Source organism: Suncus etruscus, chromosome 4, assembly GCF_024139225.1.
Source record: "Suncus etruscus isolate mSunEtr1 chromosome 4, mSunEtr1.pri.cur, whole genome shotgun sequence".
In the NCBI taxonomy this organism is placed as follows: domain Eukaryota; kingdom Metazoa; phylum Chordata; class Mammalia; order Eulipotyphla; family Soricidae; genus Suncus; species Suncus etruscus.
Window position 1 is genome coordinate 46,777,268 of NC_064851.1, and position 27,346 is coordinate 46,804,613.

At 44.1% G+C, this 27,346-nt stretch overlaps 1 protein-coding gene across 1 annotated transcript in view; it reads right to left on the reverse strand.

Annotated features, from left to right (window-relative positions):
• Positions 1–26,625, reverse strand: part of ABCA4 (ATP binding cassette subfamily A member 4) — a 168,818-nt gene extending 142,193 nt beyond the window's left edge. Inside the window, 5 exon segments of the mRNA XM_049772565.1 lie at positions 4,157–4,284; positions 9,615–9,754; positions 12,835–12,976; positions 14,708–14,801; positions 26,554–26,625. Coding sequence (XP_049628522.1) covers positions 4,157–4,284; positions 9,615–9,754; positions 12,835–12,976; positions 14,708–14,801; positions 26,554–26,619 — 570 coding nt within the window. The 5' untranslated portion in view covers positions 26,620–26,625.
• Positions 26,626–27,346: the final 721 nt, after the last annotated feature.

The following is a 27,346-nucleotide window of genomic DNA, read 5'->3' on the forward strand; positions in this document are numbered from 1 at the left end:
ACCTTTATGGAAAGCGATATGGAGATTCCTCCAAAAACTGGAAATCGAGCTCCCATACGATCCAGCTATACCACTCCTAGGAATATACCCTAGGAACACAAAAATACAATACAAAAACCCCTTCCTTACACCTATATTCATTGCAGCACTATTTACCATAGCAAGACTCTGGAAACAACCAAGATGCCCTTCAACAGACGAATGGCTAAAGAAACTGTGGTACATATACACAATGGAATATTATGCAGCTGTCAGGAGAGATGAAGTCATGAAATTTTCCTATACATGGATGTACACGGAATCTATTATGCTGAGTGAAATAAGTCAGAGAGAGAGAAAAACGCAGAATGGTCTCACTCATCTATGGGTTTTAAGAAAAATGAAAGACACCCTTGTAATAATAATTTTCAGACACAAAAGAGAAAAGAGCTGGAAGTTCCAGCTCACCTCAGGAAGCTCACCACAAAGAGTGATGAGTTTAGTTAGGGAAATAACTACATTTTGAACTGTCCTAATAACAAGAATGTATGAGGAAAATGGAGAGCCTGTCTAGAGTACAGGCGGGGGTCGGGTGGGGAGGAGGGAGACTTGGGACATTGGTGATGGGAATGTTGCACTGGTGATGGGTGGTGTTCTTTACATGACTGAAACCCAAACACAATCATGTATGTAATTAAGGTGTTTAAATAAATTAAAAAAAAAAAAGAAAAAAAAAAAGAAAAAAAAAAGAAAAGAAAAGAAAAAAAGAAATTTAAATAAAGTTGCCCAAGGTCATTTTCACCCTTTTTTCCCTAGTTTCCTCATTCACAGATTCAGTCACTGCACTCTTCATGGCTGAATCTGTGAAAGCAAAACCCAAGGCCACTGAGGACTAACTGGAAGAGTCTTGAGATACCACTGATTTTGGCAGCTCGTATGGTTCTGAAAATTCCTGGAGAGCCCAGGAACCTCTTGGTTAAGTTTGTTTGGTTCAGTCAAAAAGTACCATGCGGGCCCGGAGAGATAGCACAGCAGCGTTTGCCTTGCAAGCAGCCGTTCCAGAACCAAAGGTGGTTGGTTCAAATCCTGGTGTCCCATATGGTCCCCCGTGCCTGCCAGGAGCTATTTCTGAGCAGACAGCCAGGAGTAACCCCTGAGCATCGCCGGGTGTGGCCGAAAAACCAAAAATAAATAAATAAATAAATAAATAAATAAATAAATAAATAAATAAATAAATAAAAATAAAAAGTACCATGCATAGGAGTCAGTGAATTTTTCCCTTGTGTTCAGTTTCCAAGGCCTCCAGTAATTAAAACAAAGCATGGAGAACATTTCTTATTCTAGAGTTGTCTACTATGGTGACAATGTCAATGAGTGAGAGAAGTAGAAAGCCTCTCTCAAATACTGGCAAGGGCGGGGGCAGAGATTGGGGACATTGGTAATGGGAATGTTGGACTGGTGAAAAGGAATGTTCTTTTTATGACTGAAAACCAACTACAATCACATTTTGTAATCAAAGTGCTTAAATAAAGATTTTAAAATTTACAAAAAGGAATTGTCTACATCTCAAGCTGAGACATGTGGTCTACTCTGCAGAAGCCCGGGTTCTCTGAATAGCACTCTCCCCCTCAAACATCCCTAGATAAAAATTAATTTATTAAAAATAAATAAATAAATTAAGCCATGCATAAGATTTAGCTCTTCAATTGCCTGGTCCCCTGTCCATTGCCCATCTGTCCTGTGTACTGAATGTTCATGTTGAAGAAAAAGAAAGTGCCCTCCAGTGAAGATTCATCCCAACAAGGTCTTAAGGCCTTGCAGAGCTGAGAAACAGGAGAGAGGGAAGAAGAGGTAGCCCAGCTGAGAAGTGGGTGGCCTCTGCTTGCCCAGGGAATTGTTCTCTGTGGCTGCCATGAGCCAGTGCAAGGACCTTAACTCCCACCTCAACCCCCCTGGGATTTGTCATCCTGGACAAGTTAACAACATCAAACAAAAGTGCAATCCTGTGACCCCTATCCCCTATTCCTCTACGCAAGATAGGCCTTAGGCCCGATGCCAACAGCAAGGTGACTAGCTAACCAATCCAATGTCACTTGTCCATGAAAGGGAAGTAAATGCCCCCTAAATTCCTGCACTTATCTTCATCTCCTTTTTATGACCCACTGAAAGTCATCACTGGCATTTCCAGGACTTGAGTTTTATGAGCTGAAGAGAAAACATTGGTGGCAGCTCTCTGGGGGACCTGGGAGGAGACAGCCAGCCTAACTCCCAGGAATCCTTATAGCTAAGGCTGGGCACCAAGGGCACCAGGCCCCAAGGCTGCGGTGTTCTGTGAGCTGACATAGCACCCCTTGTTCCTGTTTCAGTGAAGATCTTGGGACCTAAGAAGACAGTAACTCAGGTCTGGGTTTCTTAACTATTGTGAAGGGACATAGCTTAAAAACCTGGTTCTGGGCCAGAGCAGTGGCGTGAAGTGGTAAGGTGCTAGTCTAGGATGGACATTAGTTCAATCCCCCAGCGTCCCATATGGTCCCCCAAGCCAGGAGCAATTTCTGAGTGCATAGCCAGGAGTAGTAACCTTTGAGTGCCACTGGGTATGGCCTCTCCCAAAAAATAAAAAATAAAAACCTGGTTCTGACACTGCATATGGTCTCTTGGGGTCAAATGGTCCCTCAGGAGTCACTCTTAAGTACAATGCCTCATGGGTCCCTTTCTCTTTAATCTCAGAGGGTACCCCCACTTGGTGGCAGAATTAATGTCATACCAGGAACCTACACATCCAGGTTGTCCCAAACAAAGCACCCAAATCAGAGCTCAACAGAACCTCCTGGATAGCTGGTGAAAATCCAGGTCATAGCTTGGCCTAGGGTGGAGTCTAGGAATCTGCATTCATAATTTGCTTCCCATTCCTGCTGATAACCCTCTTTTGAGACCTTCCTTGAAGACAGTTTAAGAATCTCTAAACTTCAAGTAGGGACACTGCAGTGGGCATGAAAGGACTAGGCTTCTCTTTAGTTCTAGATCAAGTAGTGAATTACTCTGTTGTCTGCTCCTCAATGTCCCCCCCAGGAGGGTTAGTATGATGCACACAGGAGCTCACAGACAGTGTGTGATAAATGGGTGATTCAAATAAATGTTGTAGGCTCTGGAAATGGACAGAAGAGATATGGGGGCAGAGGAGCAGTCAGATATTCAAGGGGAGTAGAAGGAGCTTCCAGGGACTAAAAAGAAACAGTGCAGAAAGGTAGAAATTTGTGTTGCCTTAAGAAGTGCTCCCCAGCACCCCCAAACACTGATGTGTAGTTTTCTTTCCTGGGACATTCCTCTCCCTTGTTGCATGACTGCCTTTGGCTCAGCTGGGTTTGTTCCAGATCATTCCTCAGAAGGCTTTCTTCTGTGACTATCTCATTTGAAATTGCACCATCCCAGGCCAGAGAACAGTACAGCAAGTAGATAGGGCTCTTGCTTTGCATGGGTTTGATCCCTGGCTCTGCATATGGTCTCTGAGCCAAGAGTGAACCCTGGGCACAAAGATAGGAGTCCTGAACACTACTGAGTCAAAATCCACCTCTCTTTATTAGTAAAAACAAACAACTACCCCATACTATGTCCCCCAGGCCCTCTCTACCTCCTTGTTTTGTTTATTTTTAGGCCACATTTGGTGATGCTCAAGTTTATGCCTGCTTCAGAGCTCAAGGATCCCATCTTGCAGGGCTTAGGAGACTGTATTGGTTATTATAACTTGAATCCAGGTTGACTGTATGAAAGACAAGTGCCCTTTGCTATACTATTACTCCAACTCTGCCTAGGCTTCTCTGACTCTTATTTCTACCCCTGAAGAACATTAGTTCTGGGAGTCAGATATTTGAACATATTGCTCATGCTGTTTTCTAATACTTAAAAATGACCCTGCATAATCATTAATACCCCAAAAATCATGATTGCCCTGGCTCTAAGGAAAGGTTGGACCTAAGATTCCTGCCCATTCTAAATATCTGTGATGTTTTTAGTGTTTCCAGAATTTGCACTACTTCAGAATACTGAGCTGTGGAAAGCTCATCTCTGTGGGTCATTTTCTGAACAGGTGGCATGAATCGTGGGCTCCATGTGTAAAAGGAGAAAAGTCAAGATGGCCCCTGTCTTTTCCAAAGACCCCTAATTAACAACATTCTCCTACCTGCTCAGGACGGACTTGGGAGCTGACCAGAAGGTGGACAACCGAGTTAGACAGGCCAATGTTTTTCTTCAGAAATAGTGTAAGTGTTTCCTCATGTTTAAGGACATCCTGAATGCGTATTCCTCTTCCTGTGTAGAAATAAAAGAATGGAGGACATGGAGTCAAAAAAGCAGGTGGCAAACATCTAGAATAGATTGGGAGCATTTCCAATGTGACTTTCAGAAGAAAGTTCTGTTCTGGGCTTTCCTCAGGACACCTGTAATTCAGGTATCCTGCCAGTGGGCTGTCACCAATACAGCACAGCATTTACTACTAAACAGCCAAGCATACCTGAGTAAGAAGGTGCAGAAAAGGTCAGCTTGAGGAGCTGAGTAGCTAGATATTTTGTGCAGAACAATGTTCTCAGCAGGGCAGGGGTGAGAAGCTGGAGTGAGGTAATTGTATTCTCCTGAGAACATTTGGCAATGTCATGAGGCACATTTGGTGCAAGCAAATAGAGACAATTGATACTTCCAGACAGACCCATTCACAGGATTCACCCCCATCCAACTTACCCTCTACTCTACATACAACCACCACCACCAAAAAAAGAAAAAACAATGAAAGTCCTCTCTAGACCAGGGGTTCCCAAACTATGGCCCGTGGAGCCTGATGAAGACCTTTATCCAGCCTGCCTGGTGTTTTTGCTGCCAAAAACACTGTCCTGGGCCTGCAGTATGCATGTGTGGGATATGATCTGTACATTACATTTCCCTTCTTTTCTCTGTCTTTTGACTCCTCCTATCAGATCTAATTTCTAATCATCTCTTCCCTCTGAGACATATCCTAATCTCAGGAACCACACACTCCAAGTGGCAACCATCTTTGGCAGCACTTTTTTCAGAAGGAAACATCTGAAATCTCCAACCAGATCTAGACTAACTAGACTAACTGATGCACACTCGCATCACTTGTTATGACTAGCAGTGACAAATATGGAACTGGACATTGACCATTTCATTAGCCAAAAGCAGGCCCATAGTTCCCATTGAAATACTGGTAAGTTTGTTATTTTCACTTTACTTCTTCATTTTATTTATTTATTTTTTGGGGGGCCACACCCAGCGTTGCTCAGGGGTTACTCCTGGCTGTCTGCTCAGAAATAGCTCCTGGCAGGCACGGGGGACCATATGGGACACCGGGATTCAAACCAACCACCTTTGGTCCTGGATCGGCTGCTTGCAAGGCAAACGCGCTGTGCTATCTCTCAGGACCCTACTTCTTCATTTTAAATGTTGTATTTGTGCCTATAATTTTTTTCACAAAATTAAATCATTTAATTTATTTAGTTTTTAGAAATTATGGCTAGAACTACAACCAACATTAATGTGAATATTTTTGTGGGAACATAAATTTTTGTTTCTCTAAGATGAGCGTCTATGTCTTGTCAGAGAAGTTGTTGTAAGACAATGGCATAGTTTTGTTGAATAATAAACAATGGAATTTTATCACAATTCTAAGGATCAGAAATCTAAATCCAGGGTTCTAGCATGGGCTTCTTCAGATAAAGACAAAGATCTTCAGTCTGTAAACTACCAACTTCTTATTGTGTCACTTTTTAGAATTATTATATAATTTCACATTGTATGAAAAAATTTTCCAGAATTTTAACCTGCATCCTCACAAGCACCTGATATTATTGATATGTTTAATTTAAGCTATATTTTTTAAATTCAAAATAAGTTATGTGCAGTATGCATAGAAATTTGTTCATAGTTTTTATTTATTTTCCCTGAACATCCTCTCTGGCCTCAATTTGTCCCACCTTCCTTTGGGCCTTTTACTATCTCCATGCTTTTTTTTTGCCTCTTCTAGAATGTCACAACACAGGAATCACAGGATATGAAACATTTTTCCAGAAAGGCTTTATGGCTTGGTAGCTTACTTACTTTTGTTCATAGTTTTTTAAACTATAATCTGGCCCACCAACTCTCTGATGGACAGTGAACTGGCCCACTGCATAAAAAGTTTAAGGATCCCTCTTCCAGACAAGAGTGTCAACAATGGGATGAGAATCTGGCTCTGGGAGAGAATGCAAGTCTCCTATGTGTGAAGTCCTGGATTTCAACATCAGAAAAAGACATTTCACAACATTGAAAGGTAAGTACAGAAAAACAAACAAACAGAAATCCCAAGTGTCCATAAGGCTAAAGAATGGAAAGTCCAGCCTATAAATGGAGGGAACATGTGTGGCGTCCCCATGCTGTGGTCAAGGGCTTAAGTTTTTTTCTGGCACTTCTGCCATCTCACTAAAGCTCCAACCCACAAGTGTTGACACCAACTGGGAGACAGTGCAGTTTGGGGCAAGGAAAGTCTCAAGTGGGCTAGAGGGGATTGCTGTTGCCTGGACTTGAAATTGCATGCCCTGATCTGCCCCTGTCACATTCCCTCAAAGCCTTGAGAAGCAGAAATTTCTTTACCAGGAGGCATGAAGGGTGCCTAATAGTTAAGGTGATTTGGGGGCAGTGATTGGACCTCTCTGCACTTTCCACGGCTACCTCCTAGGGATATTGGCATGGGGATGAAGTGAGATAAGGAATGTTAGGTGTTCAGCTACCAGACCTACAGATAGTAAGTACTCAACAAATGCTGGTTTTGGCTGTGTGAATCTTACCCTAGCCCTTCTTGGGGACTCACACACATCTCTACTGCCTGCACAAGGGTCAGTCCAGCCTACAGCTAGCCTCTACTACTGTAAGGACCTGGCCAAAGCAAAAAAAAAAAAAAATGTGAGAACATTTCAACACCAAAAGTAAAGGCATAATTGTATGGGGAAAAAAAATTTGTGTCTAAAAAAAAAAATCTATCTCTCTCAACCCCTCTAGAAGCACTGTGAACTACTGTCTTTTCATATACAGCAAGACAAAAATATGGATTTTTAGCAAAGACCCAGCAAACACAGACTCTTGAGATCAGGGCGCTACGATTTTTATTGTACTCTGTCCCCATTTTCTGTCTAGCAATGCTGAGTACACTCTTCTGAGCCTTTGAAATCACCTCTCTCTCAAACCCAATGTTAGAGCATGCCATGGAATCTGGACCTCCTAACTCTGTGGAATCACAGGAGGTGCCAATAAATACCTTGTTGTATTGACCTGAGAGTCAGGACCCCATTTGACTGTTTATCTCTGTTATTCTTTAACTAGCTCACCCAACCTTACATACAAATTCTTGACTGGGGAGAGGGGGACCTGGAACAATTCCAACCCTCTCCCTCAAGTGTCTATGAGGCTGTTACTGAGGAACAGGGGCCAGGAGTTGGTCCCATAGCCCTGAGGTGGAAAGGGGGCCACCCTATAGGGAGACTGGAGCCCCAAATGTAAGAGGTGAGCAATACAAGTCTAGACTCCAGAGAGAGAGAGAGAGAGAAATGAGAACTGGATACTTGAGGGGAGGAAAATACATTTTTGCTTAAAATGTGGTTCTTCTTGTTCTCTCTCGTGGGAAGATTAGTGCTGAAAGTGGGTGAGGGGTTTGGGGTCTGCCGGGACTCAGGAGCTGGGGGAAGCTGCAGGAGGGTTGAGTGGGAAGCCCAGAGAATGTGGGAGGCACAGGGGAAGGTGTTTGAAAGATGATTGAGAGGCCACCGTGTTGGCTGGGGGGCAAGAGGCAAGGGGCTTCAGGGCTGGTCTTTTCACCACTAATCCTCCCTTGCTGAGAAATGCAGCCCTACAGGTTTGCTGGGGAGGAGGGAACTGCCTGGGTCAGCCACCGCATACTTTCCCAGGTCACTGCAGAACTGCCAGGCGAAAGTGCACACAGCTGCAGCCCCGCCTCCTCCCAGAGACTTAACCCTCCCCTGCACTTGGGACCAAAAATTAAGGGCCCCTAGGGAAGACTTAGAACCTGGGTTTCAGTCCCCAGCCTGAAACTCTTGCAGAGACTGTGTCACTTCATTTGGGGAGAGTCTTGGGAGGGTCTCACAGCCACCAGGGCCAAGGGTTTATTCCCAGTGTCTGTTCCCAATCCACTCACTTTCTTGGGACATTGAGCCCTGAATCTCCCAACAGGCCTCACACAGCCTTTCCCCCACTGCCAGAGGGCCTGCATGAGAGGCCTCTAAGCAGCCAATTTCCAACTAGGACTGCTTGGGCCTGGTCTGAAAGTTCATTTCGGTTTTCCTAGACACACAGCCAAAAGCACAGAGAAGCCTTAGTTTGCAGTAACTTTCTAAATACTTCCTCTTGATGCTACACTCCTTGGGCAATGGGACACTGAAAGGACAAAAGGTGCCCAATGACAGGAGACAGCTGCTCCTGGTGAGGACAGCCTTTTCCCATGTGCTGTGGCTGCCAGGGAAGCTGCTCTTTGCTTGGTGGTTCCCTCTTTTTCCCTTCCAGACAGAATTGTGCATCATGCTCAAACCTTTCAAACTGCTTTAAACCTTAGCTCACTGGAGCAAAGTACCAGAAAACATAGACAGTATAATTTGTAAGACTTGATTACCTGAGGCATAGGGGCTCTATTTATTTTTCCTTGTTTTTATTCCTTATTTATTTTTTCAGCCACACCTGCTGATGCTCAGGGCTTATTCCTGGCAGGCTCTGTCACTGAGACACTGGGATAAGAAACCCAGTCAGCCACATGCAAGGCAAGTGCCTTCACAAATCTATTATCTCTCTCTAGTGGATTGTTTAGTTTTAATTTTAAAAAATTTGGGGGGGTATATCTCAAGGGCTAAAAACTACAATTTAGCAAAATATCTACACTCTTACGTTTATTGCACAATATGTGCAGTGTCATAGAGAGCAGGCTGGGAACAGACACTAAAGAGAACCCTTGACTTGACCCTGGTGGCTTTGAGAAGGGCCAACAGGACCCTCCCCAATTGAATTGACACAGTATTCATGTTCACAATAGCCAGACTCTGGAAACAACCCAAGTGCCCAGTAACAGATGTGTGGATAAAGAAAGATTGGTACATACACATGATGAAATATTATTTATCTATAATAAAAGGTGAAGTTATAGTCATTTGCTGATACACAGATGGATCTAGAAATTATCATGTGGAGTAAAATGCATCAGAAGGAGAAGGAGAGACATGAATGATCTCACTTATATGTGGGTTATAAAGAAACATAGTAGGGAAATAACTAATGCCAAAAAGCAATAGATATAAAGATCAAGAGAACTGGTCCTTAGTAGGAAGTTTGCCTCAGGAAGGAGAGAGGAGGAGTAGGTCAGGGAAGGGACCACAACAACAATGATAAAGGGAAGTGGTCACTATGGACCAGGTAATTTAATGTTGTAAAAGTGACATTTCCAGCTCTGGCCCTTCCATTTTTTCCCCCTTGAGTGCCCCTCACTCTGCTTTTCCCTTGGCTCCTTCCTGCATCTTCAGGAAAGGTCAGATGCCTCTATTTCAGATGGGTGAGGCAAGTAATGGTAAAGCATATTGAAGCACACAACCCCTTACCTGCCGTTCTCTCCGGGTGCATCCTAAGGGTCTTCATCAGCTGGGACAAGGCACACAGCTCTGACCAGACTTGGCCAAGGTGCTGGCTCTCTGGGGCATCCATAAGAAGCTCTTGAAAATCTCGATATACCCTTGCCAGACTGGAAGGTAAACAAGTTGCATCAATAAAGAGAGCTGCCACTGTCCTTTTTTCTTCTTGGTTTTTGGCTACACTGGTGGTACTCAGGAATCATTCTTTGCAGGGTTGAGGACCATATGGGGGTGCTGGGAATCGTACCCAGGTCGGCAGAATGCAAGGCAAATACCCTACCTACTGTACTATCAGTCTGGGCCAAAACAGCTGTCATTTTCTTAACACTTGTTTTTTGTAAGAGGGCATCTGTGTCCTACGCATTCTGTAGCTTTTCAGTGTTTCCAAGGGGAAGCATACGTGCACCCAGCATATATAGAGAAACAGTCAGGGAAGGTGAGCACTTAACTTATCCTGGTGTTAGAGCAGAGCTGGCCACCTTCTCAGCCCCTTATGTCCCATATCCAAAAAAGCTTTTATTTTATTATTATTTATTGGAGGGGGTGGTTTGGCCCACACTCTACTTAGGGCTTCATCCTGGCTCTACTCAGGAATAATCCCTAGTTGTGCTCCTGTAACTATATGTAGTGCCAGGTATTCAAACCTGGATCAACTGTATGCTAGGAAAATGTCTTTATTGTAACACCTTTCTGGGCCTTTCAGAGAACAGAATTTTAGTTAGATACTGCTGGAGGATATTCTCAGCCATCAGCTACTTCTCTGAGACCTGCACTAATAACCATTTATTCACATGGGTAGTTTTTGATGTTACTCTATTTTTTTGGGGGCCACACCCGGCGGTGTTCAGGGGTTTCTCCTGGCTGTCTGCTCAGAAATAGCTCCTGGCAGGCACGGGGGACCAAATGGGACACCGGGATTCGAACCAACCACCTTTGGTCCTGGATCGGCTGCTTGCAAGGCAAACGCCGCTGTGCTATCTCTCTAGGCCCGATGTTACTCTTAATCTCTAAATCCCTTCCTTCAAATGTAGGCACCTAACACACACACACACACACACACACACACACACACACACACACACACTCACTCACACTTACACTCCTCTGTCAATAGCAAATTAGACAAGGAGAATAAAGCAGATTAATTAGATTTGTTCCAGGAATCTGAATGCACAGGAGGAGGTTCTGCAGTGGGCAACCTGGCTACTGAGAAGCAGGAAACCTTGGAGCAAATAGCCAGAGAGACAGAGGCTTTACCTTGTAAGCCTAGGGAGAAAACAGCTCCTGACAGACACTAGCTCTTACTCAGCTACTCCTTGGAGGTGCCTCCCTGTCCTTGGCCTTGCAAGGTCTAATGTCCAAACATACTTTTCCTTCTGGGACTTAAGGGTTGGGATGTTTTGGCAAAATACTTGTGAATAAATCGATATTTTATTTATCTTGTATGTAGGTGGGGTGTGTGGATGAATGTGTGTGTGTGTGTGTGTGTGTGTGTGTGTGTGTGTGTGTGTGTGTGTGCGCGCGCGCGCGCGCGCTCGTAATGTGAAACCCAGATTTCCTGGTTTATATGCCAAGTCCAACTTCAATTTAAAGGCCTTTCAGAAGGGAAAGGTCCTTGGACTATAGAGATATGACCAGTTAGTCCAAAATCAGTTCTAGCCCCACTCCAGGAAACCTCCACTGAGACACTTTGCTTGCCCCTTTCCCTGCTCGATAGTGTGACCCCACAAGAATTGTGGGTGATTTTCTTCAGATTCCTCCAGGAGATGAAAGCTATAATGTGAGTTTGCACTCATTGTTTGCTGCCACATGAGTCCAGCTGAAAAGTCACCTCCATAACATTTTTTGGAAGGCATCTTTTATCAACCTGGATCCTAGGCATCATCAAACAGATATAAATGATAGACTCATAGGCCGTCTGGGCTCTGTTACTTTAGGACAAAAATCAGTCATCATCTGTTTCCACTGAGGTTTATCAAATATTGTTTTGTTAAGTCAAAGGACAGGTTTGTCCTGAACAATTATAGTCAAAATTCCTCCAAGAAAAAACTGTAAGTATAAAGTGTCTTAGTTTCCATCTAATCTGGTGGATCTTCAGTTGGGTTGAAGTGAGTGAGCACAAGCCTCTGCAGGTGGTCTATGGGTGTAGGTCCAGATAAGCCTAGTTGGTGCAGAAGACCCTTCCCACACCAGAAAAGGACCTACTCACCTCTCATCACTCACCCCCTCCTCTACTCCAAAGATAGGGGTGAATTTTTAAATCAAGAGCATCTACCAAAGATTAGAGGTCCTTAACCAGAAATCTACAAGTTCCATGGTGTCCTCCCAATTATATGTACCAACTATATGTTGTATGTATGAAAAGTTCCCTGGGGATGGGGTCCTCAGTTTTCATCACCTTCTGGAAATGCCTTTCAGCCTCAAAGGTTAGGAATGATAGATAGCAAGACAGCCATGTCTCAGGCCCTTTCCACCCCAGAGAGCAGGAAGTATTTATGACTGAGAAATTGGAAGTTGCCCTTTTCTCCCCAGGAGTCAACTTCAACTTGTAAACTAGATTTAATTCATACTCAGTCACCTGACCTTTGCTCCGAGTCTTCTTATGGAGGACAAGCTCCATCAGATTCATTTCTGGAGACTGTGACTAGGGAGAGTGAGGTCTGGGGATAGAATTGTTCTCACACCATGATGCTACACAAGAAGATTCAGCCCTTGGAACCACATGGGGCTAGGAAAATGCAACTCATCAAGGAACTGCCATGAAAGGACTCCAGATCACAATTTGGGAATATAAAGACCCTTGCCCATTTTTTTTGTTTTTTGTTTTTGTTTTTTGGTTTTTTGGTTTTTGGGCCACACCCGGCAGTGCTCAGGGGTTACTCCTGGCTGTCTGCTCAGAAATAGCTCCTGGCAGGCACGGGGGACCATATGGGACACCGGGATTCGAACCAACCACCTTTGGTCCTGGATCGGCTGCTTGCAAGGCAAACACCGCTGTGCTATCTCCCCGGGCCCGACCCTTGCCCATTTTAATTTAACTTTCTCCCCAGAAGCAGCACTTCTTCTAAGAGATCCCTAAGCTATAAAACATTTACTTCAGGTCTACCAGGCCAAGAGGAGAATGACAGGGAATGCAGTTTATCCCCGCCCTACCCCACCTCGATATCCCACCATCCTGGGAATTACTTACATGGAGTTGTTATAGTTTGACACAATTCCAGGAGATTCTCCAGGGGTGGTACTTTGAAAACAAGGATTATTCATGTTGCAGATAATTCCCTGGAGCCATGGCAAAAGTCCTGCAGAAGGCATGGCTTTGTTGGGAAAATGGCCTTTAAAAGAAGAAAGTGAAGGAAAGGCATTAGTTAGGTCTAGGGCAGGAGTTCAGCTGTTCTTTTCCTTCATAGAAGCAGGAGTACCCAGGGTGTGTCCTGGGCCAGGGGCCAAAACAGACTCTCTTCTCTCAGCAGTCAATGGAGTAAGATGACTGACATCTCTAGGAGAGTTGATGGATCAGTAAAAGTGGACAGGGGTGAGAGGAGGGGGATTGTGTACATCATTTTGGAGGGGAAGGGAAAGTTCAACATGGCTTCAGGGATTGGTTGAATCTCAGAAGGAGCAAAGATTCCCTTTATCTGTGAGCAAGTCTGCAGGTCAAGGAAGTGAGGGGCTTCTAAAGGCTTAAGAAAAAGAAGCAAGAGTCTGGTACCCAGTAGGCTGATGCTAAACTCAGAACTTGAAGCTCAAGAACAAGAGTCAGAAGCAGAAAAAAAAGAGATCTGAAGAGCTTTACAAAAAGGCAGCTGTCTGGGGGGAAGAGGGAGAAAAAAAAGGCAGCTGTCTAGAGTGAGATGTTATCCTGGCTGAAACTAGATGCAGACAAACTCAAGCTCAGTCCCAGAACAGCTCTGGGATCTGAGAAATTATAATTTATTTTAATTATAATACTAGTTTTTTCTTTTGGGTTTAGGGATATACTCAACAAAGCTTAGACCTTACACCTGGCTCTATGCTCAAGGGTCACTCCTAGCAGTATTCAAAGGATCATATGCAGTGCCAGGGATCAAACCCAGTAGGCTACATGCAAGACAAGTGTTTAACTCCTGTGGTCTCTCTAGAATAGTACCCAAGGATAGTACCTTTTGTAGTGTCTTTTTTAATAACATGTATAACATATCCCTAAATTGGCCTTCAAAATATTTAGAGAGCTCACCTATAATATACTCCTTTAAAATCTAGTAAGATTTTAGATATTTCAAAAGAAACTTCAAATAGGGGCTGGGGATTTAGTGCAGGGATAAGGATGCATACTTGTATACACCCAATTAGAGTTTGATTCCAGGCACCAGATGGCCTCCAGAGCATTTCTGTGTGGAGAGTTGGAAGAACCTCGCAACTCAGAAGTGCCCTGAGCAGCACCACAAACTCTGTATCCTCTGCATCTACATGGACCTGCCCATTTAGTTGACCAAGTAGCAGGGGAGTATCCCCAGGCACCCTGAACTCCACTTGATAGTGCCTCCCTCCCAAGAAAAAACAGAAGACATTTTAACAATGCCAAAACAAAAAATGTACCTGAGCAGATGTGATTACTGAATCTTCTTCGTGTGATGTGATTACTGAATCTCCCGCCCCCAGGCCTTCCCAAACAAGACAATAGTACAGCAGTAGGACATTTATTTGCTTTGCACACAGGGCAGGTGGTCCTGGCTTACATTCCCTGTATCTCATATAGTTCCTGAGCAGAGCCAGGAGTGATTCCTGAATACAGAAACTGAAGTAACACCTGAGCACAGCTGTGGTAGCTCCCGAAATCAAAACAAGCAAGAAGAAAGAAAAGAAGAAAGAAAAGGAAGGAAGGAAGGAAGGAAGGAAGGAAGGAAGGAAGGAAGGAAGGAAGGAAGGAAGGAAGGAAGGAAGGAAGGAAGGAAGGAAGGAAGGAAGGAAGGAAGGAAGGAAGGAAGGAAGGAAGGAAGGAAGGAAGAGAAAAAACAAAAAAGATCTTTCTGAATAGAAGGGACCTCAAGCTGGTCAAGGCTTTCCATCATACTTATCATACTTACATTCATGGTGGCTGTAGGGTAGATTGACATTTCTTAACCAGATCAAGACCAGGAATAATGATAAGGGCCACACAAGTTCCACCACAAAACGAATCTGGAAGTACAAAATGAAACTACAATAAAACCAGAACTGAGAGGTTACAGGAGGACTTATACACTGATTCATGCAACAGAGACGTCAGTTGAAGCATATTTATCAAAGATATCCTTCTTCCATCTATTCTTCCATCTTTTCTGTACCTGGTAATTTAAACTACATTGCCTTTATTTTAGGAATCAACATTTTTCCCTTCAACAATTTCTTTATTTTTTTTATTTAAACATCATAGTTACAAGATTGTTCATAATACAATTTTTCTCCCCACAGATAAAGTTATTCATGATTGAGTTACAGCCAATGTACAATAACCTTTATAATCAGTGTGTATTTTCTGCTACCAGTGTCCCCATGTTCCCAGTTTCCATCTCACTCTTTCTGATGCCCTCTTCCCTCTCATCTATCCTTCCCATCCTGCAGTAAAATGCATAGATTTTACTTATCTCTCTCTTTCTCACTCTCCTTTTTTTTTTTCTTTTTTTTTGAGGGGGAGCACACTTGGCAGCATTCAGGGTTTATTCCTGGCTCTGTGCTCAGAAATTGCTCCTGGCAGGCTCAGGAGACCACATGGAATTCTTGGAATTGAATTTGGGTCCCTCCTGGTTCGGCCAGGTGCAAAGCAAATGCTCTACTGCTGTGCTTTTTGCTCCAGCCCCTCTCCTTTTCTTTTTGACACTGGTTTGAAGGGGTGCCGTGCATTTCACTTTTTCTCCTTTCAGTACCCAGTTCTTATCCAGAATGATCAGCTTGAACTATCACTTTCATATTAGACCCTTCTCTACTCTAACTGCACTCTCCACTCTTTGTGGCATGCTTCCTATCATGGACTGATCCTCCTAATCCTCATCTCTATTGTCTCTGGATATCATCCCCATATTGTTCTATATTTTCCTTATATCCCACAAATGAGTGAGATATTCTATGTTTATTCCTTCCCCCGATTCATTTCACTCAGCATAATAATCTCCATGTCTATCAATATATAACCAAATTTCATGGCTTAATTTTTCCTAATGCCTGCATAGTATTCCATTGTGTGGGGACTACATTAAACTGAGAAGCTTCTGCACTTCAAAGGAAACAGTGACTAGAATACAAACTCTACGCACTGAATGGGAGAAACTATTCACCCAATACCTATCTGATAAAGGATTAATAACTGAAATATATAAGGTATTGGCAGAACTTAACAAGAAAAAACTAATTCCATCAAAAAATGGAGAGAAGAGGGGTTGGAGAGATAGCACGGAGGTAGGGCATTTGCCTTACATGCAGAAGGATGGTGGTTCAGATCCCGGCATCCCATATGGTCCCCCAAGCCTGCCAGGAGCGATTTCTGAGCATAGAGCCAGGAGTAACCCCTGAGTGCTGCTGGGTGTGACCCAAAAACAAAACAAAAAAGTTAAGAAGAAATGAACAGACACTTCCTCAAAGAAAAAATACAGATGGCCAAAAGGCACATGAAAAATGCTCCACATCACTAATCATCCAGGGATGCAATTCTTTTTTTTGGGAGGGAGGATGCAATTCAAAACAATAATGAGGTATCATCTCACAGCACAAAGATTGGTACACATCACAAACAACAAGAATAACCAGTGCGGGGCTGGAGAGATAGCATGGAGGTAAGGCGTTTGCCTTTCATGCAGGAGGTCATCGGTTCGAATCCCGGCGCCCCATATGGTCCCCCGTGCCTGCCAGGAGCAATTTCTGAGCCTGGAGCCAGGAATAACCTCTGAGCACTGCCGGGTGTGACCCAAAAAACCACAAAAAAAAAAAAAAAAAAAAGAATAACCAGTGCTAGCATGGATGCAGGGAGAAAGGGACTCTCATTCACTGCTCGTTGGACAGCCATCGAGCCCAGTCTTTCTGGAAAACAATATGACTATTCTTCAAAAAACTGATAATTGAACTTCCTTATAATCTAGCAATACCACTCCTAGAGATACACCATAGGAACACACACATACCCGCGTGCGCGCGCGCGCACACACACACACACACAATACAAAAATGCCCTCTGTACTTGAATGTTACAATAGCCAGAATCTGGAAGCAACCCAGGTGCCATTTAGCAATTTCTTATAGCTTAAAGAAACTAAGAAAGTCTCAGTACCAGGATTTGTTTTGTTTTGTTTTGTTTTGGGACACACCCAGCGATGCCCAGGGGTTACTTCTGGTTCTGCACTCAGGAATCACTCCTGGAGATGCTTAGGAACTATATGGGATGTGGGAGATCAAATTTACCTGCCTTATCTCTCCAGCCCATGCCAGGGTGTTTATAATACTGGGGGAAGTTGATGTAATTGTATAATTGAAAAATAGTATTAAAATTTACATTCAGGGGCCCGGAGAGTTAGCACAGCGGCGTTTGCCTTGCAAGCAGCCGATCCAGGACCAAAGGTGGTTGGTTCGAATCCCAGTGTCCCATATGGTCCCCCGTGCCTGCCAGGAGCTATTTCTGAGCAGACAGCCAGGAGTAACCCCTGAGCAACGCTGGGTGTGGCCCAAAAACCAAAAAAAAAAAAAAAAAAAAAAATTACATTCAGGGCCCGGAGAGATAGCACAGCAGCATTTGCCTTGCAAGCAGCCGATCCAGGACCAAAGGTGGTTGGTTCGAATCCCGGTGTCCCATATGGTCCCCCGTGCCTGCCAGGAGCTATTTCTGAGCAGACAGCCAGGAGTAACCCCTGAGCACTGCCGGGTGTGACCCAAAAACCAAAAAAAAAAAAATTTACATTCAATTGAGAGTTAAAAATCTCATCTAGGGGCCGGAGAGATATCATGGAGGTAGGGCGTTTGCCTTGCAAGCAGAAGGACGGTGGTTCGAATCCTGGCATCCTATATGGTCCCCCAAGCCTGCCAGGAGCAATTTCTGAGCATAGAGCCAGGAGTAACCCCTGAGCGCTGCCAGGTGTGATTCAAAAACAAAACAAAACAAACAAAACAAAAAAAAACTCATCTAAAGGAAAAACGATCAGTGATTGTGGCAGCCCACAATCACTGTTGTGATTGCACTTGAGGTTGTGGTTTTGCATTTGAGAATGGGAAGTGGAGAATTATGGGGTGAAACTGAGGCCCACACAGGTCCCCCATCTCAGTGTGTTGCCTCAGTTTCTCTTTTACCAAGAGTTCAATATTGCATCTCAAAGAAATGTGATCTCTGTGACTTTAAGCTAATCCAAGACCTGGCAGTTTCTTAATTTTTTATCCTACATGTTCATTACCAGCCTCCCTCCCCTATCCAACCACCCACCAGGCTATCTATCTGCCTGCAAAACATTTAAGATCCTCTTTGGCCCTTAGTGTTCTTCCTAAAGGTCTCTGAGATTGGACTAAAGGTCTATCTAGGACATTATCGATTGTCATCTTCCTTTACCCCCTATAATTCTCCACTCCCACCTTCAAGAGCAAGCCACAGTCTGTGGGCTGCCACAATCACTGGTTCTTCTCCCTTTAGACAAGACTTTTAACTCTTAATTGAACTTAAATTTCAGTACTGACCTTCATAATTCTGATTGAAGCACCCAACACCAGGCTAGCCTCATCCTAGGTACAAAGACACACCTGTGGAATGAGTGTGTTTGCATCGAGGCTGGTCTAAGAGCACCTCTGGTAAAGCTGGAGTTGACACTGAAGCTTCTGTTTTCAGGTTTAACAAACTGCTCCACCAGGGGCATGAGCACTGACTCTTCTCTCCCACCTCCCTTCTCAGGAGCTCTTGTCTCTAGCAAGTTAGGAAGCAATTTGGATACACACACACACACACACACACACACACACACACACACACACACACAATGGGAATGGTTGGGGCACGAGAGGAAACCAGAAGCTGTTTCAAGTCTTTTCACCAAGGAAATGAGTCTACCTGTCTCTACTCTACACATCTGACGCTTCCTTAATTCAAAAGTTGACAATGTTGGCTTTCTGTCAAGTAAGCCAGCTACCTTTCATGTAGTGTGGTTAGCACTGATTTGGGACTGCAAATCTTTTCTGACTCACTTTGGGGAGCTTGGAAAGATAGTAGAGTGAGTAGGGTATTGGGAGCAATCTCTAAGCACAGGCTGAGGATTAAGCCCTTAGCACAGCTGGGTATGGCCCCCCCAAACCAAACCAATCCCCCCCCCAAAGAAATCACTTTGGGAAGGGGGCTGGAGAGATAGGGTTTTTGCCTTCCACGAAGCCAACCTGGGTTTGATCCCCAGTATTCCATATAGTCTCCCAAGCACTGTCAGAAGATGAGTGTAGAGCCAGGGATAACTCCTGTGCAAGTCCAAGTTATGGCCCCAAAACAAACCAAAAAAATCATTTTGGGGAGCTGGGAGATAGTTCAGAAGGTCGGATTGCATGCTTTGCACATTGGAGATGAAAGTTAGATTGCTGAAACTGCTGGTTGTGCCTGGCATTGCCGAGTAGCTCATTCCCAAGCAACTCACCAGCAACTCACATAGCACTGCCAGGTGTGGCCCCCTCAACCCCTCAAAAAAGAAAAAGAAAAGAAAGAAACAGCTACAAGAAGAATCACTTCAGAGATAGCATAATCCCTGAAACTTGTTTTCTCATGCACAAGATGGTTCTACTTTGTCCTAAAGTATACCCCCAGGGCTGGAAGTGTATCATGGTTTTTATTCTATTCTCTATTAGCTCTCTAGCCCTGGATAACCTTTCTGTGCTTCAATTCACATCTGTAAAATAGGGCTGATACCAGAGCCTCTGTCTCAATGCAGCTGTGAGTATGAAATAAATTAAGTGTAAAATACCTGAAGCAGAAGCTGGCACTAGACATTACTCAAAAAGCATGAGTGTTTGTTATTGACTCTCATTTCTTCAAGGACTCTAAAGACACTATGGGTGGTGCAATTAGTGAAGGCATAGGAACTAGGAGATAAGATTAAAACGGTCAGCCAAAGTTTAGGGCACTCATAGCCCTGTCACCACCACTTCCCCTTTCCAGATTACTGCTCAATGGCTAGTGTGGAAGTGAAAAAGTAGTTCCAGATCCCTGTAGGGCTATAGGGCCAGGGGAGGGATCAGGCAGCAGTCTATCTGCCTCTGAAGAGAATGGACATCCCGGTCTTGTGCATCACAGTCCATTTGGACCCCTGCATTGCCCAGGTTCTTGCATTACATTCTCTGTGCAGCACTGGCCACATGCTCCTCATATTCTTTCCCGCTGGACTTCTGGTCCTTGTACTGAGAGTCACAGTCCTTCTATCCATCAGAGAAAGCTTCTCCTCTCTTTCTTTGCCTGGCCCTAGGGTTGGTGGTTGACCTTATCTCTGAATTAAAGGCTGCTCTCTCCTATAATCCCAGCACAGCCAGGGATCACCTCAGGTGACCCAGATCTTCAATCTCCAATTCTCTTGTAGCTGACTGCAGCAATCTGGGGGCGGGTGGGGGTGGGGAACACTGTCCAGGCCCGCCTCCCCATCAATGGCACCAAGATCCCTGGGTGCAGGATATCAGTGTGGCTTTTCTCTGAACTCAGTTCAGGTGATTCCTAAGTGCCTCTGGGACAGAGAGCCAGACTGTAGGTAAGAGTCTAGGGCCTTTGAAACACATTTTGTTGAGAGGCCTGTCTTGCTGTTCTAACTCAGCACATGTTTGTTTAGGAGGGCTGTGTTTCACACTTCAGTCCTGCACAAAGACCCCCAGAGAACATTTTCAGCTCAGCCACAACCTCTTCTGTGCCCCAGAATCCCAGTTGGTGCCCCCACCCCACAGCGGCATCCTTGTCTTTGCTGCTCAACAGGGCAGGCAGACCCTAGGGAGAAATTCCACAGTGTAATTAAAAACATGTTTTTAGAGCGGCTCTCACTCCCCCCCCCCCACCTCTTCCCTTTAAACATGTCTGTAACTTTAATTAAGCCCAGCCGAAGCTCAGAAGGGGCCATGGACATGTTTTTTCACAAACTGGTATTTCCTTGTTCTCTGTCATTTTCTGCCCCCCATCCCCTCCCAATGCGATTCTATCTATGGGGGAGGAGAGGGTCACAGGGAAGGGCAGAGTTGAGTTTGTTTTAAATCTTGGCTGGTTCTACTTTCTTCCTTTGCACTGTTTTTAATTTAAAAGTGGTTAGAAGCGAAGCTTGAAGTGAGCCATAGGGTTCTCCAGTCCGCATCTAGAACCCAGATGGATTCTCAGCCTGGACAAAGAAAGAGGACCCAAACCCAGCATACTAACTGCCTGCCTCCAGGAGCTGCCAAGTTTACCTCTCTGCTGCACCAGGCGCCTGGATCTGGGATAGAGGATCAAGAAGCCCCCTTAGACTCATGGATCCTTAAGTGTCCCAATTATCTTGTACCTCCTATTTAATAAAGGGATTATTTTGATTATTGTAGGATGACACCCCACTATTTGCCCAAGACAAAGGCATTCCCTCAACTTCCAACCTTCCTCAAATCTCTTTCTTTGATATGTAAAAGCCCACTGAATAGGTACTTTTGTCTCACTCTTGACCTCCCCCCTCCTGGTGGATTGGTATAATGAAGAAAAGTCAGTTTTTTTGGCTTAGTGCTCAAAGACACCATAGGAAGAAGCCACGAAAAGCCACTGATTCTTTGACTTTCCTGACTGTCTTGGCTTATTATTTCTTCACCGCTAGCCTGCTTCTTCAGACACAGTTGCGTCAAGTTTAGAAATCTGGTGTCTGAGGTGACCTCACAACCTGTGGATTTTTATTTTACAGATTATAGTTTAGGTAGTTAGGATAGTGTTAAAGTGTATAACATTGACATACTAAAGCACTACACTCAATTACCACAATTACCCAAGAGCCACAATTTACTAACACTATCCCTACTTCCCCTCTAGTCTGACCTTCTTTCTTGCTCTCCACTCTTGGTGATTGGCTTTGTATTTTGATGCCAATGGGGTTATCATTGTTCATACTCTCTATTCCTTTGTTTTGTCTTTCTGTATTCCACTGATATTAGAGATTTAGTCCTCTCTGAATTATTTCACATAACATGATGTCCTCCAGTTTCATTCATGTTGGCAATGAACTTCACAATATATCTATTCCTTCAGCTGCATTGCACTCCCATTGTAGACCATTATGCAACTTCTTGATCCATGCATCTGTTGTTGGATATTTGAATGGTTTTCATATCCTGGCAGCAATGCACACTTTAGGCTGAATGGTTTGAGAAGTTGTCTTTCATCCTTCCCAGCCTGTTTTTCTTCTGAGCACCCAGAGTTAGTTCCTCCTTGCACTGTGCTGCCATCTCCATCTGGGTTGTCTTCGTGATTCTCTCTATCCTCGTGAAAGGGCACCAGTTTTCTCCTGGCAAGTGCTCCTGTAGGAAGAGTCTGGGACACACTCAGCCAGCCTTGTAGCACAGGTAAGTGGACCACATAGCCCTGAAGGCCCAGGCCGGAAATAAGCTTACCTCTATTGTTTGGAATGGTTACCCACAAAGCTCCCTGTTTCTGTCAAGCACTCATATTTGCATGACAAGTTATTCGAGGTATCCTTAACCAGAATCCTCTCGCTCTTGAGAGCTGGGGGCAGTGTGGGACTGAGTCCCAGGTCAAGCCCACACCACCTACTTTCTCTGAAGTCTCATTGACCTCCCTTTCCTGTGGGTTAATAGTGATATCACACTCATAAAATGCAGTGAGGGTTAAGAGAGGTGACAGGATAGTGCCAGGCACTTACTAATACTTGAACAATGTGAACAGAGGAAGGAACAAAAAAGAGGGAGGAGGGCAGAGATCTGGAGATTTTCATTTAATACCCTGAAGGGTTTGAAAGGGATGAGTGGAGAAAAGTGGTATTTGTTTCCACTCTTGCTCACAATAGTTAACACACCAAACCATGAACGCCTAAGGGATTAAAAACCTGGAACCGAACTATGGGCTAAATACGTGGCAAATACGTGGCGGGGCTTTTTTGTTTGTTTGTTTTTTGTTTGTTTGTTTTTGTTTTGGGGTCACACCCGGCAGTGCTCAGGGGTTACTCCTGACTCTATGCTCAGAAATCGCTCCTGGCAGGCTCAGGGGACCATATAGATGCCGGGATTTGAACCACCGACCTTCTGCATGAAGGTCCATGCTATCTCTCTGGCCCCGGTTTTATTTTTTTTTAAGAGTGTCCATTTTGCAAAGACAAAAGCTTCCAGAAGAGTCTAGAATTTGTGGAAAGTGTTGCAGACCCCTCCAAGAGGTACAGGGGGTCTGTGGAAGCTACTGTCCTCTAATTCAGACATCTCGGAAATCCCTAGAATGTGATGGCAGTGGGAAAGTCAGCTGGAGGCACAGTAGACATTGATCTCATCTTCCTGGTCTTCAGGAATTGCATCACGTGAACATGGACCCAGGCATGGTGCAGCCAGGGAGACCCTGGCCAAGACTCTCAGTTAAAAGTCCTCCCTCACACCTTAGCAGGGCTGGCAAATGAACTTAGGGAGCATGCTGCAGACAGATTCCTTCGACAAGGGACTTCCACCAACACCAGAGAATGGAAGCAAAGACTGAGTCCAACTCTGGCTTGCTTTGAAAAGAGCTATTTATTCTGAGAGCTAAATATTCAATTTATTTATCCCACCAGGATTGGGAGCCATTTCTGGCAATGGTTCTCAGGCATAGTTACAAAGGTACCTGAGGGTACACTGAGAATAAAATATAGTTGGAGGGTCCAGAGAGATAGCATGAAGGTAGGGTGTTTGCCTTCATGCAGAAGTACAGTGTTTCAAAATCCAGCATCCCATATGGTCCTCGGAGCCTGCCAGGAGCAATTTTTGAGCATAGAGCCAGGAGTAACCCCTGAGTGCTGCCAGGTGGGACTCAAAAACAAAACAAAACAAAACAAAAAAAAAAGTAATTGGATTCTGAATTTCTTTCTTTTTTTTTCTTTCTTTCTTTCTCCCTCTCTTTTCTTATTCTTTCTTCCTCCCTCTCTTTTCTTTTTTATTTTGCCCTCCTCCCCTCTCTCTTTCTCTTTTTCTTTGTCTCTTTCTATTTCTCTTTATTTTTCTTTTTCTTTCTTTCCTTTAGTCTATGTATTTCTTTTTCTTCTTTCTTTCTTTTTTCTTTCTTTTTCTTTTCTTTCTTCTTCCTTCCTTCCTTCCTTCCTTCCTTCCTTCCTTCCTTCCTTCCTTCCCACCTTCCTTTCTTTTTTTCTTTCTTTCATTTTTGGACCACACCCAGTGACACTCTTGGCTCTGCACTCAGAAATAGCTCCTGGCAGGCTCAGGGAACCATTTGGGATGCTGGGAATTAAACCTAGATAGGTCACGATCAGTCCCGGGTCAGCAGCATGTAAGGCAACAACCTGCTATTGCTTCAGTCCTGAATTTCTTTTTTCTTTTTTTGGCCACACCCATCAGTGCTCAGGGCTTACTCCTGGCTTTGTGCTCAGGAATCATTCCTGGTAGTTCTCAGAGAACAATATAGTGTGTTGGGGAACAAATTCAGGTCAGCCTTGTGCAAAGTAAGACCCTTTTCACATAAAAAAAAAAAAAAGACCCTTTTCCCACAGTACAATTTCTCCAGCCCCAAAGAATCTGAATTTCTTGGGAGTACCAACAATCAGCAGCTGTATTGTGCACAGACTATGAACATCTTGTGGACAGGGAATATGGCTAACCTTTTTGCTTTGGGGCATAGAGCCTGGTACTTGTTGATAAAAAGAGATACATTAGAAAAAGAATTAATTTAATCATAAATTTTGCTTTAAGTTTTTTCTATGTTTGTTCTAGCAAGTGAATCTCTGATCATAGGTAGCAGTGGAGTCCTGTCAAGGCTAGTTGGAAAGTTCCATCAACTTTAATGAAGAAAAGCAATCTAAAGACTGCTTTATTTTTCGTGGATGAGGAGAGACCCACTTCCTACTCTAGCCTCCATCAGACCTCTCCAACAGAGTACCAAAGTTGAACTGTATCCACTGCCATTCCACTGCCATTCACAGCTGTTCTAGTTATTAAACTATTAAATAACAACAAATCCATCCACCAGCTAGAGCCCCTTTAATGGTTCTGAGCCTGAGATCAGCAGTAGCCCCCTTATACCTCTTCTTCACAAGTTGAATTTCAACTCTAAATACATCTCTCTTTTTCCAAGTCTCAGTCATTCCCCTTCATTCCCTGGTTCTCAGTTCAAGACATGTTAACCATGACCTGGAATTGAAACCTTCATTAGTCTCAGAATCATGAAATATCATGAGTTTCAGGGTGGGAGGGAGCAGAGAACACACCAGGAACCACCTGGTAGTGCTTGGAGGACTATACGCAGTACCAGGAATAAAACCAGAATTGGCCATGTGCAAAGCAGAGCATCTTATCCCCTATAATATATCTCTAGCCTTTAACCATCACTTTTTTTCCCCCACCCCCCTAACCATCACTTTTTAATATTAGATTTTCTCTGGAAATTAGTCTGAGACCCAAATGTGGTCGTTTGCTGTTCTACCAGTTAAACCCTTTTCTCTCTTAACACTCCTTTTGACTCTCAGGAAAACCTGCCCTGCTTATATAGACTCATTCTGTTTCTAGAACTCCTCCACCCTCCCCTACAGCAGACAATTCTTCTTTTCCTTCCAGGTTTTTCCTGCCATGAACCTGATTCTCATCTCTCTACCCTCAGTCCTTTCCAACCTCCAGTGCTCCTAATCTGCCCTTCTCCTCTTCCAGATCTTGTACTTATTTTGCATTTGTACAACTAGGCAAGCGAATAATAATACATTATTTCTTCAAAATTTAATTTTTGAAAATAATTCTTTATAATTTTCAAAAAAAAAAAAAAAAGGGGCCGGGCGGTGGCGCTGGAGGTAAGGTGCCTGCCTTACCTGCGCTAGCCTAGGAGACGGACCGCGGTTCGATCCCCCGGCGTCCCATATGGTCCCCCAAGCCAGGAGCGACTTCTGAGCGCATAGCCAGGAGTAACCCCTGAGCGTTACCGGGTGTGGCCCAAAAACCAAAAAAAAAAAAAAAAAAAGAACCAACCCAGAGGTCTATTAGCATTTACACAGCCCCTCTTGACATCTTCTCATACCCCAAGGTGTTTTTCTATATTTCTGGGTGAAAATTAAATTATGCTATTTTGTTTGCTCTTGTACCCATACTCAAAACATATATTAAATCTTCTCACCCTGTGAAGAAGTCTATCTAGGGAAGAATATGTCTTATGTTTTTATGCTCCTGGTCCTGCCCTGTTTGCTTGCCACCAGGGCTCAGCCTGAGGTGATTGGAAGCTCATTGAATCTAAATGTCCTCCATTGTAAAGGGTACTGCTGGTTTTCTTATCCACGAAGGAAGAAAAATGCATTCTAGTTAAACTGCAACTCTATGTGAATAGCATCCCAATTTCCAAAATATGAAAAAAGCAGATGGCCTCAGAGAGTCCATGGAACATAGTTCATCCTCATCTTCCCCACTCCCCTGTCAGAAAGCTCGTGGGAAGCTTGGTTTACCTTCGAGTGAGTTCTCAAAGGTTTCAATTCCTCCTATGTAGCATAAATGCCCAAGGGCTGTGCAGACAGCATGGGCAGGGGAAGAATTCCTTCCCAAGGTGGGCAAAAGAAGATTGGCATGTGATTGTGCTAGATTGTGGGTAGACAGTGACAAGACAAAGGAAGATGTTTTCTATGAAGGACACATGACACTGAAGCTCACAGAGTGACTGAAGAGTTTACTGTTGCTTTAGACTATGTGACAGCCAGTCCTGGCATCACTCACACTGCCCTGGCCCACCCTGCTCTCTCCACTTCTTTATTTTCTCCCACCCCACATGCCTGAGCCTTGTTACCTTTTGCCTTTTCCTCACAGTCCAGTTTTTCCAGAGCAGAAGCTGGATCTGTCTCAAGTAGCCCATGCTGATGCTGATGAGCACAAAGCCTGGGAAGCGCTCCTCCCAGTGCCCTGGCTGGAGCCTGGGTTCAGAACAGCAATGCTGACAGACAAAAATGCCCTCTGAGCACTTCTGCCTCAGGCTGCGTATCCTTCCAAGGTGATTAGAGGCTGCTTTGCCCCTTTAAGAATAATCCTTTTAAATCCATGCAAGCCCTTTGTGAACAAAAGTGGACAACCACTGTGGGTTCCTTTATGAGAAGAGTGTAAAGAAGCTGAACACTGATGGAATCCAGAATGGCCATTTTGTGAACAACTGAGACCCTCAAGGCTTCTCCATCAAAGGGGTTCCTGCCAGGAGTTCTATAGAAATCTGACCTTTCTATGTGGGACTGAAGTCTCACAAGTACAGGCTAGACTCAACCTGCAATTTGGGTTTGAAATGCAGTCATTCCATTTGCAAATATGAGGTGATCTCTCCCTTTGTGGGCCTTTTATCTTGCTTTCTAGGCACCAATCTTTGCCACCATCCATCCATCCATCCATCCATCCATCCATCCATCCATCCATCCATCCATCCATAGTCATTAAGGCTGTTCCTACTTGTTGGCTATTGTGAATAATATTGCAATGAATTTGGGTGCATATGAGCTTTTCCAATTTCTGCTTTCAGCTTTTTTGGAGGGTTAATATATACTTAGAAGTCTAATTCTGGACCAAGGATTTATTCTACATTAATATTTTTAGGAATT